The sequence below is a fragment of the Periplaneta americana genome, chromosome 7, assembly GCF_040183065.1.
Source record: "Periplaneta americana isolate PAMFEO1 chromosome 7, P.americana_PAMFEO1_priV1, whole genome shotgun sequence".
Lineage (NCBI taxonomy): Eukaryota > Metazoa > Arthropoda > Insecta > Blattodea > Blattidae > Periplaneta > Periplaneta americana.
The window spans coordinates 111186689-111200509 of NC_091123.1; the positions used below are offsets into that span (position 1 = coordinate 111186689).

Genomic DNA, 13821 nt, shown 5'->3' on the forward strand with positions numbered 1-13821 from the left:
CATTTCGTACAATATTCTCGTCACGAGACATAATTATATACTTTGTCTTTTTGGGATTTACTTCCAAATCTATCGCTTTACTTGCTTCAAGTAAAATTTCCGTGTTTTCCCTAATCGTTTGTGGATTTTTTGCCTAACATATTCACGTCAACCGCATAGACAAGGAACTGATGTAACCCATTCAATTCCAAAGCCTCTCTGTTATCCTGAACTTTTCTAACGGCATATTCTAGAGCAAAGTTAAAAAGTAAAAGTGATATTGCATCTCCTTGCTTTAGCCCACAATGAATTGAAAAAGTATCAGGTAGCCTATACGGACTCTGCTGTAAGTTTCACTGAGACACATTTTAATTAACGAACTAGTTTCTTGGGAATACCAAATTCAATAAGAATACTGTATGAAACTTCTCTCTTAACCGAGTCATATGCCTTTTTGAAATCTATGAATAAGTGATGTACTGTACTCTTATACTCCCATTTTTTCCAATATCTGTCGAATACAAAAAATCTGACCAATATTATTCGATAAATTACGCCTAAAACCGCACTGATGACCCCCAATAATTTCATCTACGTACGGATTTAATCCAAGATGGATACAATATCTCTCAATATTTTCAAATATGTTTGATCCGAGCGAGAACACTTTGATTGTCCTACGTTTCCTCGATCCCTCCAGTCAGGTCTGTTATAATATTTTGGAATAATTCATGAAGTAATGAGCATTCTCTGTTCTAACATTCATTGTAAACATTATATCATATGTGTCGACTTAAATACGTGTTTAAGTGAAATATTATGATAATAGAATACATTTTAAAATAATAGGCCTACACAACACAAGCATTGTTATAATAATTATTCTTTTTATTTTTTTTTGTTTCAATAGCTCTACGTTCATATGGTGCATATGTAGATGATTTCTCCCCGTCTCTCCATCTTTCCTCTACTTTTTTCTATTATTTTTATTTACCTTTCTTTCGTGTCTTCTTTATTTTCAATCTTATTTATTTCAATTCTTTCCTTGCTGTTTTCTTCTTTCTTCTTATCTTCCTTCCCTCTTTTTCTTCCTTCTGAGTGCTTTACTTTCTTAAATTCCCAAAATCTTACTCTTTTTAACTTCTCTGTATTGGATTTTATTTTAAACTTCTCTACAGTTTTCTCTATTTCTTAACTTCCCTATACCTTACTTATTTCTTAATTTGCCTATATCTTACTTATTTCCTTGTCTATATCTTACTCAATTTCTTTACTTTTCTATATCTTATTTTCTTTGGTATTTTTTCTATATTTTAATCCATTTCATACTCATCTACATCCTTCTCTATTTCTTGACTTCTCTATATCTTGTTTTATTTCCTAATTTCTCTGCACCATTTTCTATTTCTTTAACTTGTCTATTTCTGGAGTTCTCTATATCTTGTTTTATTTCTTAACTTGTCTATATCTTACCCTATTTCTTCATTTCTCTGTATTTTGTTTTATTTCCTAATTTCTCTGCATTATTTTCTAGTTCTTAACTTGTCTATATCTTATCCTATTTCTTGATTTCTCTATATCTTGTTTTATTTCTTAACTTGTCTATATCATACCCTATTTCTTGACTTCTTTATATCTTGTTTTATTTCCTAATTTCTCTGCATAATTTTCTATTTCTTAACTTGTCTATATCTTACCCTATTTCTTGAGTTCTTTATATCTTGTTTTATTTCTTAACTTGTCTTTATCTTACCCTATTTCTTGACTCCTCTATATCTTGTTTTATTTCCTAATTTCTCTGCATCATTTTCTATTTCTTAACTTGTCTATATCTTACCCTATTTCTTGAGTTCTCTATATCTTGTTTTATTTCTGAACTTGTCTATATCTTACTCTGTTACTTAACTTCTCCATATCTTATTCTTTTCCTAGTTTCTCTATGTCTTATTCTATTTCTTAACTTGTCTATGTCTTACTCTATTTCTTGAGTTCTCTATATCTTGTTCTAGTTCTTAACTTGTCTATATCTTACCCTATTTCTTGAGTTCTCTATGTCTTGTTTTATTTCTTAACTTGTCTATATCTTATTCTGTTACTGAACTTCTCCTTATCCTATTCTTTTTCCTAGTTTCTCTGTGTCTTATTCTATTTCTTAACTTGTCTATGTCTTACTCTATTTCGTCGTAGCTTATCTATATCTTACTCTGTTACTTATTGTTTGTCTTACTCTATTCTTTAACTTCACTATATCTTACTTTATTCTTAGCTTCTATTCATCTTACTCTATTTCTTAACTGCTTTATATCTTACTGTATTTCTTTAGTTCTCTTTATTTTACTTTATCTCTTATACTTTCTATATCTTACTCTGAATCTTAAAATCTTCATATGATCTATTTCCTGACTTCTCTCTATCTTACTATATTTCCTAACTTCTCTATAGTCCTGTCTTAACTTCTATTCATTTTACCCTTTTAAACTTCTCTATTACTCTATTTCTTAACTTATATTCATCTTCCTATATTTTTTTAACTTGTATTCGTCTTACTTTTTATCTTACTCTCTTTCTAAACTTCTATCCATCTTACTCAATTTCCTAATTTCTCTACCTCTCATTCTACTTCTTTACTCCTTTATATCCTATTCCGTTTCATAACTTCTTTATATCCTATTCTATTTTTTACCTTCTCTATATCCTATTCTATATCTTAAAATCTTTGTATCAAACTTATTCCATAACTTCTATCTTACTGTATTTCTTAGCTTCTCTATATTCTAATATATTTCTTTACTTCTTTATATCCTATTCCATTTCATAACTTCTTTATATCCTATTCTATTTCTTACCTTCTCTATATCCTATTCTGTATCTTAAAATCTTTGTAGGTATCAAACTTATTCCATAACTTCTATCTTACTGTATTTCTTAGGTTCTATATATTCTAATATATTTCTTAATTCCTTTATATCTTGTCCTTGTTTACCTGTATCTTAACTCAAAAATATCTTACTCTGTTTCTTAACTTCTCCATCTTTTTCTTGTTGTCTACCCTACTTTTTCCCTTCTTTCTTTCTTCCTTTCTTTCTTTCTTCCTTTCTTTCTTCCTTTCTTTTTTCTTTCTTTCTTTCTCATTTGCTTTTATATATCCCTTTACTTATCTCACAATTTTGTAGCTTTCCTAAATATATCATTCTTATTCATTTTTCACTCTTTGTTTTCTCTTTCTTCATTCTCTTTTTTCTGTTTCTTTATACACCATACTATCACTACAAATTGAGACCCTCAGTTTCACAATAAATATTTTCTATCCTGACACAGAAAGTTTAACCCACCTTTGGAGAATGCTGGGTTTGCAGTGAAAGACCTACCCTTGGACAGAATACTTATGTATATATATATATATATATATATATATATATATATATATGCATGTAAGTATGTATGTATGTATGTCCCGGTTGTCATGTCAAGAGCTGTGTCTGTACCGGATATCGTGTCTTCCATAAAGCTCGTCCGTAGAACTGCTCTCCCAACGGAACTGTCACGCTCTCTTTGCTCGCTGTGTCTAGGGTTGCTGGCTGTTACAACTATTGCTGTTATTATTGCAGACTGATCCACCCGATGCATTGTGCCCTGTGAACATGACACGACGGCTGTTACTGTTGCTGGCACTGGTGGCCGTGGTGAACATCAGATCGGCCCGAAGTAAAGACATTGTTTTGGGTAAGTCGCTTTACATATTCCTGTTTCCTGTAAGATTTATTGCAAGCTAAAAACTCTATGGAATTATTAGAAATGAAAAGACTGAAGAACGGACGATTCAAGAACAAACTTAAATTATAGCATGTTAATGTAACAGTGCGTACAATGCAGAATGACGCTAAATAAAGGGAATATTTTAAGACTTCAGTGGATTCAAATTTTGTTGCACGAATATGGTTAGAATCAGAAAATATGAAATATGAAAGGAGATACAAATACTCGCCTTATAAAAACAATACTTAGTATGGCAGTCAAGGAAATATAATGGATAATGAAATAACAATGGTACATGTTTTCTCATCGAAACCAAACAACAAATGTTGTCCACATCAAAGTCGAAAAGCTGGATTTTTAAATGAAAATTCTATTTCCCTAACTCCTGAAGTGGTGATAACAGTGATAACTTATTAATTACTTTTTGAAGTATGTAGCAAACTTCAAATGTAATAATATTCCATATAGGTTATATCTTACTAAAACTAAGCCGTAAAAAAAAAAAAAAAAAAAACATTTCTTGGCAGACTAATAGGCCTAACGTAATAATTCAATTTAGGTTATGTCTGGCCTTGAAAGTCCCAATATTGTCTTAAAAACTTTCTGTAAAATCACTTGGGGGCCCTTTTAGGCTCTTGGCGAGATTTATCCTTATTTTATTTCTTCCAATTTAACAATTTAAGAAAGGAACTCCACGACAATCCAAGACGACGCATTCGTATTAGACAAACATTTTGCGCTCTAGATGGGATTCAGATCTATGACCTTGTCCTCCACTCAACGTTAAAATCGAACTCTTTATAACGTCGGTTTACAAGCAAAACACATTAAGTCAAAAATATTACTTCTAGGGAAAAATGTGTAGTTATATAATGCACATAATGTATGTTATGAACTTATAATTGGAAAATTAAATACACATAAAGAGAAACAACTTATTAAATGTACTATTTTGAGGATTCAGTTTTCTCAAAAACTTTCAAAGCGCCTTTCTCTCAGAGGTAATATTTTTGACTTAATGTGTTTTGCTTGTAAGCCGGCGATTTATTGTATATCCGTCTTCCTCTTCTACTCTACACAGGGTGTTTCAAAAATACGGGGCATAATTTCAGGTATGTATTTCCCACATGTAGACAATCAAAATAGTTTATTACAACATGTGTCCGAAAATGCTTTATTTCCGAGTTATGGCCTTCACAACATTGAAATTCACCAAAACGTTTTTCTTTCCGCAGGTCGTTGCCGTCAAAGGAGACATTAAGAGGGCACTCTGACAGTTCATTCCGAGGCGAAGATTACATTCAGTGTTGTGTAGGCGTTAGACTGTGCGACATGTAGGCTATTCAAATCGAGCTGGCAGAGATACACTTCATGTACGGTAAGGCGGACGGCAATGCTGCGCTGGCTCGTCGTTTGTACCAGGAGAGGTACCCACAGCGACAATGTCCAGATCGGAAGACATTTGTACGTCTCCATTACCGTCTGTGCGAGTATGGAAAATTTAACTCTCCTGGTTTGGGAAGGGGATGACCAAGATCTACAACTCCAGAAGTACAGGAGGAGATTCTGGAGGCTGTGAACATGACTCCTTCTGTCAGCACATGAAGGGTAGCGTTGCAAGTCAATGTTCCTCATACGACTGTCTGGAGACTGTTGAAAGAGTGTCAATTGTATCCTTATTATTTTCAACGTGTACAGGTCCTGTCACCAGCAGATTACCCTGCACGAGTTAGGTTCTGTCAGTGGTTCTTGCAGCAGTGTGGTGTAAATCCGAACTTTCCTGCCTTAGTATTATTTACAGATGAAGCACAGTTCACACGAGATGGCATAACAAATTTCTACAATCAGCATGTATGGGCGTATGAAAACCCACGTGCAACTGTTCCATCTCATCGCCAGGTGCGGTTCTCCCTCAATATGTGGGCCGGTATCATTGGTGATCGATTAGTTGGACCCCATGTACTTGTAAACAGACTTACGGGGCAGGCGTACACAAACTTCCTGGAAAACACCATACCTCATGTTTTAGAAGACACTCCACTGATCAATCGTCAACACATTCACTTCTTGCATGATGGCGCTCCTGCACACTTCAGTCGTACGGCTCGCCGGTACTTGAATCGAAGGTTCCTGATCGATGGATAGGTAGAGGTGGCCCAATTGCTTGGCCTCCACGCTCACCTGATCTGAACCCTCTCGATTTCTACTTGTGGGGCCATTTAAAATCATTGGCTTATTCGTCTCCGGTGCCTGATTTGGAATCCCTTCGGAATCGAATTGTGTCATGTTCTGAGTACACACGCAATATTCCTGGAGTTTGGGATCGTGTTTGCAGGTCAATGAGACATCGATGTGAGGTCTGTATTCAAGCAGGAGGTGGACATTTTGAACATCTTCTGTAATGACAACGACCTGCGGAAAGAAAAACGTTCCGGTGAATTTCAATGTTGTGAAGGCCATAACTCGGAAATGAAGCATTTCCGGACACAAGTTGTAATGAACTATTTTGATTGTCTACATGTGGGAAATACATACCTGAAATTATGCCCCGTATTTTTTAAACACCCCCTGTATAGATATTTCTACTGACCAGTAAGCGTGGTCAGTCAATAATACGTCAAAGCAGTCAACTCGGTCGTGGTATTAGTACAGGGAAAAAACGTGCCAAAGCGGATCGCCGGCCGCCATTAATTATTCGTACTAAAAGCGACTTTGACCAAATTTTATGCTTTTTCTAGTGACTACTTTTTAATATTGTAATTTTATTTAACTTTGCAACGGTATTATAATTATTTACAAAACATTTCGGTGTTAAATTTAATTATTTTCACTCACTTTAAATAAATAATTACAGTTGACATATTTTCAAAGAATTTAGTTCTTTTCTTTACCTTAACCCAAATGATAGTAGTGAATTAATTCTACACTTCGACATTCAGTGTGTTGTTATGATTGTAATTTACATGGGAATAGCTAAGTAATATTAATTTTCATCGGCTGGAAGCGATGCCACTTTGGAAGTTACATCCTAAGGAGCGCGATCATCTTACAGTGTCCCTGTTATTATGGAAGACTCGATAACGTCTTGAGCGTTAGTCCCCTAGAGCTAGTAGCAACAACTTGCATTCAACATCACTCTACTTCACTGTTAGTGAAATGGTAGCGTACGAGTAATTGGGATGCTAAGAAGATCCAATTAATTAAACGTGTCATCCTTGAATGATAATGAACATTAAAACATCTAATTAAAACATGTCGTCTTTGAATGATAATGCACATAAAAACACCCATATCTCATTCAAGTCTGTGTTAGGTTTGTCCGTGGCGCGACAATCCATGAAGAACCAAGGTCGACTAGCTCACTCTTGACCTCACGTCCACATACCTCAGCAGAAGTGAACGATCATCCAATCAGAACGCGAGTAACGTGCGGTCAGCTTTAGATTATTACGCTACGGCTCGGAACCGTACATGTAATAATAGTAGGCCAATAATAATAATAATAATAATAATAATAATAATAATAATAATAATAATAATAATAATAATACACTTCTCCGCCGATTTAGTAGAATGCGTTTGAGTCTAAAGAAAGCAGCAAAACAGTAGGTCTACAACGTGGTCTATTGTTCCGACGAGAATCCAAGCCTCCGCATACCGGTAAAGCATCATGTCACAAACACGTTCACGTCTGAAAAGTAAATATTATTCAACGCCTTGAAAATGGCGCAAATGTTAAGGATATTGCTGGAGAGTTTAAGGTAATATTTATTTATTCATGTATTAATTTATTTATTTATTTATTTTATAGATAGATATATTCTAGCAAATAAAATTAATTTGTACTAACGTTGTACCAGATTCATTTTTTAAATGAATTAACAACTCTTAAATATCCATTCCCGTATGATCGATTTTTTACTGTCCATAATATTCCTTGACTTTTATGCTCAACCGAAACATGATGCTTGCCGACTGCAGGGGGACTTGCTCTGCGTCTTATATCTAACGTAGGTAAACATTGGCTTTCTCCTATATCGGCGGATCAGTGTAATAATAATAATAATAATAATTTAGTCGCCACGGTGGTCTAGTGACTAGAGAGCTGGACTTATAATCCTGTGAACCCGGGTTCGTTCCCCGATGTACCCCCGATTTATAACTTCTGTTGGGCAAGCCAGGTAACACAGAGGGTTTTTCCCCTGTGACATTCCATCGTTATCTCATCTCATCGCGTGTGCAGCGTAGACCAGCAACCTATGGCGCACCCTGGGCAAGGACTCTGTCGGTAAATTGGTCTACACAACTGTTTTCATATGGGTGAATGAGAACACTCAAGTACTCGCCGTTACAAAAATATTAAATAATAATAGTAATAATAACAATTATTATTACATAACAATAATCATTTTACTACTGCTACTGGTCCTGGTGCTGGTTATGATCAGTCTTGTAGCCACTGGCATAGCTCAGTCGGCAGAGGTGCGTGCTTGCTCACGGCGAATTTTCGGCCTCATCTCGCTGTCAAATTCTATCTCGCTATCACCAATTCCAGCGACGCTAAAATAATCTAGTACTTAGATGCAGGTCGGTAAATAAACAACTAAACAAATTATTGATCATAAATTCACAGTTGATCAGATCATGAGCGTACGTACAGTATTAATGGGAAGCAAAGCAGAATTTATTAGTGGCCTGCGAGAACGTGTAAGATACGAGTAAAATGCATAATTTATTTGCGTTATATCAGCTTCACATTTTAAGCTGTTAGTGCACGAGCTGCCTGCACTCCGCGAAACACGCGAAGTACCAGACAGACACTGCAATGCACGTAACAAGTTGCGCCTAATAGAATAATTTGTGAGCGCTACAATGAAAACCAGCTGCCCGCTGCTTGCCTGCCTACTCCTCGGTCAAGCCAGTCTCCCAGACTCCCACAAGAACTGGTACAGTCATCGTGCAGCAAAAATGGAGCTACGAGTATAGTGCTTCAATCAAGAATCACTACAAGTTACTTCTTTTTTTTTTTTTTTTTTTTTTTTACACTTTATCAACTGCTATGGTTTTCTAATGTCTGAATAATATGAAGGTGATAATACCAGCGAAATGAGTTTAGGATCGAGCGTCGAAAGTTATCCAGCATTTTTGTTCTTAATGGATTGAGGGAAAACCCCGGAAAGACCTCAATATTTTGAAAATATAATTTCAATTAATGCTCCTCCATAAATGTTGTAACTAAAACCTTGTGCATCCCTCGTGTTCATCGTACTGCTCGTCCTTCCTCCACACGTTAGCTGCACTTTGTTTACGTTTTCACTATGCCTAAACGAGACGCTCTACTATACAGTGTATTACAAAATCAGACGAGCAACTTTGCTGTGCATTCTCTTCCGGAAAGAAAATGAAAGTGTTGGTCTCACTAATTTCGGGATATCAAGGTACTGAAAGTCAGCCGATTTAAAAGTGTAGGGTCATCTTGGAGAGTGCGACATAAGGTTTGCAGAAGTCGCAATTTTTCACTGATTACGAAATATTACTGACAGACAGACAGACTTGTAGGTTACGTTACTTTAAAAATAAGACACTGAGGATGTCGAGAAAAGAGCATTTGCCTAAAGATTCATTTCTTCCAAAGTATACGGTTTCTTTTGCTTGCAATGCACTGGCATGAAATATTCTACACTAGCAGATACTATTGTATCAGTGCCGACCGCTCATATAGAATGAAGACAATACTTTTAGCTGGATAATTTTGACCTAGTTTCTTCAACAACAACAAAAAAAATTCTGAAAGTATGTTAGTTGAATTTTGTGACATTTCATACGAGGCGTTGCTGGTGTAGACAACTTTCAGCAGGACGCCAAAATGTGCATGACGAGGAGCGCAGTGGGAGGCCAACCATCATCACAGACGACCTTGTGGAGCAACGCACCATCTGCTTGCTCATGACGTTATACCCATAGATCTGGCACAGCTGACGTTAAATTTCAATCAGCGCTATGCCCTGTGCATTCAAAAACTTTATCACTGATCGGACTTCATACGCGGCGGGAGCTGGAATAGGAGCGTCCACCTTCAACCAATGCAACGAAGCTACTGAGAGCACTCGGGAAGTTCCGCTAGCGCATGCGCCCTGCCAGGATATTACTCTATCACGTATACGCAGCCGCTTCGCGCAACATATGGTTTGCTAGCTGTGGGACGAGTGGGAAAGTTACTTTATGGACGCGCCTCGTATATTACTCATACTAGATATCTCTATCGTCTCTGTTACATAATCCGGATAATTCCCTCTTACGGCTTAGTATCAAGTTTGTTTTAGATGAGATAGTGGTCTGCCTCTCCCAGAATCTTATTCTTATTATTTGAATTGGTTATTTAACGACGCTGTATCAACTAATAGGTTATTTAGCGTCGATGGGATTGATGATAGCGAGATGATATTTGGCGAGATGATGTCAAGGATTCGCCATAGATTACCTAACATTTGCTTTATGGTTCGGAAAAATCTCGCAAGACCCTAACCAAGTAATCAGCCTAAGTGGAAATCGAATCCACGCCCGAGCGCAACTCCGAATCAGCAGGCAAGCGACTCAGCCGACTGAGCTACGCCGGTGGCTAGTGTCTTATTCTAAGGGATCAGGATTTTAGATGGAGGTTATCCGCCACTTCAATCATTTGTTTTCGCTGTACAGAAGTAATTTGACGACACTTCCTTTTTATAAAAGATACCGGTAGTGAAGATGCAGAAATGTGGTTCCCAAAAGCAATTACACAACACAAAATTTTAGACAAGCAACCACATTGAGATTAAAAACAGACAAAAATATTGACAGCAATAGAAAAACATAAATAAACCAAGTATTGGAGTACCAAAAATAGCCAAAGATTACAGTCCAAAACACAAATTGACTTGGACGCCTCAACTGATATTTTAATTATGAAGTTAATTTGGTATCGTAACAGGTCAATTGTGACCAAATAATGATAGGAGGTGGTATTAACGGAAACCAATTTAGTTAGGTTAATATAGGAGTGTAATTACAGTATCATTCTATATTTTGTTATGAATTCAGTTTTTTTTTTTGTTTCATATAATACTTTTATTCAGTGTAATGAAGGCATACTTTAAATTCAATTCTATTCTACTGTAACTGAAGTCTTACTTACTTATAAATGGCTTTTTACAGAACCCGGAGGTTCATTGCTCGACATTGGTCCCTATTCTGAACAAGATTAATCCAGTCTCTACCATCATATCCCAAATCCCTCAAATCCATTTTAATATTATCGTCCCATATCCCATATATGTCTCTGCCTCCCCAAAGGACTTTTTCCCTCGGGTCTTCCAACTAACACTCTATATGCATTTCTGTATTCACCCATTCGTGCTACATGCCCTGCCCATCTCAAACGTCTGGATTTAATGTTCCTAATTATATTAGGTAAAGAATACAATACGTGCAGTTCTGTGTTGTGCAACTTTCTCCATTCTCCTGTAATTTCATTCCCCAAATATTTTCCTAAGCACCTTATTCTCCAACATCCTTAACCTCTGTTCCTCTCTCAAAGTGAGAGTCCAAGTTTCACAACCGTACTGAAAAACCGGTAATATGACTGTTTTATAAATTGTAACTTCCAGGTTTTGTAAAGTAGACTAGATGATAAAAGCTTCTCAACCGAATAATAACAGACATTTCCCATATTTATTCTGCATTTAATTTCCTCCAGAGTGTCATTTATATTTGTTACTGTTGCTCCAAGATATTTGAAAATTTTCACTTCTTTAGAGATATGTAACTCAAGTCTTAGTGTCTTTATCTTCAAATACATCGAATGCAGATTCGATTTCGGGTAATGAATTGGAAACTTATTTCCTTTTCTGTTGATATAATTATATATATATATATATATATATATATATATATATATATATATATATATATATTTTAGTTTTGTTCCGCTTATTTGTTTACACCCTGTGTAGTGAGTTTTATTCTTAGTTTATGTTTATCTCATCCAGTGTCAATGTGAATGTCCTTTTTTTTTTTTTTGTGTATTCTGCGATATCTTAAGCGGAACTTTGTACCGTGCTGACACTATTACCATAGAATACCGCTGCTTGTCAGAATCTAATGTTGATTCATAATAATTCTCAAAGAGCGAAGATTGAACGAGCCAAAGAAATCAATCCTGAAAAATAGATGATGATGATGATGATGATGATGATGATATTTAGAAATTACATTTAATGCAACGTGTGTATTCTTAGAAGTCTGGGATGAATGCATTTACACTGGCAGTAAAGATTTATACTCTTTAACAGGTGCTTTAATTTTATATTAATTTTTTGTGGGTCCGATGCACCGCGTACACATTATTCAGGTAGTCCCGACCACCACGTTGCCACGCTAATTGAATAACAGAGCCGCTGTACCAGCTACCTGTCGGACATCCGCCCCATGTTAGGCACTAACATCAAATTACTGATCTTAATAACAGCATGCTTCGGGTGAGGTATGTAAACGCGTCCAGATTCCTTGGCAGCCAGACACGAATTGCTGGAATTTTCTCTTAAGAAAGGAACTCGTCTTTGCTGCATCTTTGCGGAGTATTCTATGAGAAAATTAAACAATTTTGTTTGCATTTATTAATGCTATTTTTGACATGTAGTACTCGACCTCCATTAATCGAAAAAATGAAAGAATTTTGTGGAACGGAAATTAAACTTAAATTGTTATGAAAATGCTTACGTCATATCTGACACAATGTCATTGTCAACGATCCTTTCCTACACATAAGGGAAGTCCGCATAAATACAAGGTGATTAGAAAAGGATGGTGTAAAACTAAACCTTATTTATTCATCACTCAACAAACTTAACACAACTGTATTAACATGAAAAGACCCATTAACTTTCAAGTTTTACCTATACACTACAAAAGCCCAATTTGAACCCCGTTGGTGACAAGACAGATGTCGAGACTGTACTCCAGTTCTGTCCAGACTCATGCCGGCATGTCCTCGGATATTGACTGTACTGCTTTGTGATGAGTCGTCTTAGGTAGTTAAGGTTCTGTGACATGGGGGTAACAGACACGAAATCTTTGGCAGACCCCCACAGAAAGAAATCGCTGGTTAAGTCTGGCGATCGCGAAGGTCAGAGTGACATTGGTGAGTCATGCATCCTGCATGGCCGATCCAACGTTCTGGGAGGATATTATTACGCTTCCATAAGATACGCCATACCGTGGATTGTGGCACCTGTAGTTCCCTACTTGCCAGCCTTGTTGACTTGCTAGGATTACGTTCGTACAAGGCTCGTACCCTGTTTACTGTACCTTCCGGACCGGACATTTCCTAGAACATAAACAGCCACTAGTTTCGAATTACCTCACCTAGCGCGCATTGGAGTTTCAATGTGGTACTTTCTAACCAAATTAAATCCTAAAGTTTCATTGTACTGTCACAACAGCCCCCAGTCCGTGTGAATTCCATGACTTAAAACTCCTCTTGTTTGCTTCGATGTCGCTATCTTTTGTAGTACTACACAATGTCTCTGGTGGTGATGACATGAGCTAGCAAATAAACACATAATAATTGAGACCTACCGCTTTCACTGTTTTCAATAAATGATCTTTCACCATTGTTGTCACTCTTGCACCATCCTTTTTGAATCACGGTGTATATAACCTACTTGGAAGTGTTTATAATAATCCATGGAGGGGAGGTTGCATTATACTTTAATATTATTTATGCAACAAGTGGATAATCTTGATGATTATGGCATGAGTGAATGTTTGTCGCGAGTGCGACAATTTTCACAAGTGTCATAATAAGATTATTCATGAGTTGGATAAAACACTTTATGGCATCTTAGCATTATAAATTGTAGGAAAGAAATTCAATTCGAGATCCATAGCTGACAAATTGTCTTCATATGTTCGTATCGATTAGTTGCGCCTGACATTGACATTGAGTAAAGAAGAATGGATGACCTTGCAGGTTATGTTACAAACGTTGCTTTATTTTGTTAATGTAGCTTCTCTGAACCACAGAACTGTTTTATGTGATATTACAAAAGC

General features: G+C 36.3%; 1 protein-coding gene across 2 annotated transcripts in view; it reads left to right on the top strand.

The window, feature by feature from the left end:
- LOC138703360 (fibroblast growth factor receptor homolog 1-like) overlaps positions 1-13821 on the top strand; it is a 435775-nt gene that overhangs the window by 234168 nt on the left and 187786 nt on the right. For both annotated transcript variants that reach the window (XM_069831162.1, XM_069831163.1), the window contains exon 3: positions 3588-3702. In XM_069831162.1, the coding sequence (XP_069687263.1) occupies positions 3621-3702 (82 nt within the window). In that variant the 5' untranslated portion in view covers positions 3588-3620. The remainder of the gene's footprint in view (positions 1-3587; positions 3703-13821) is intronic.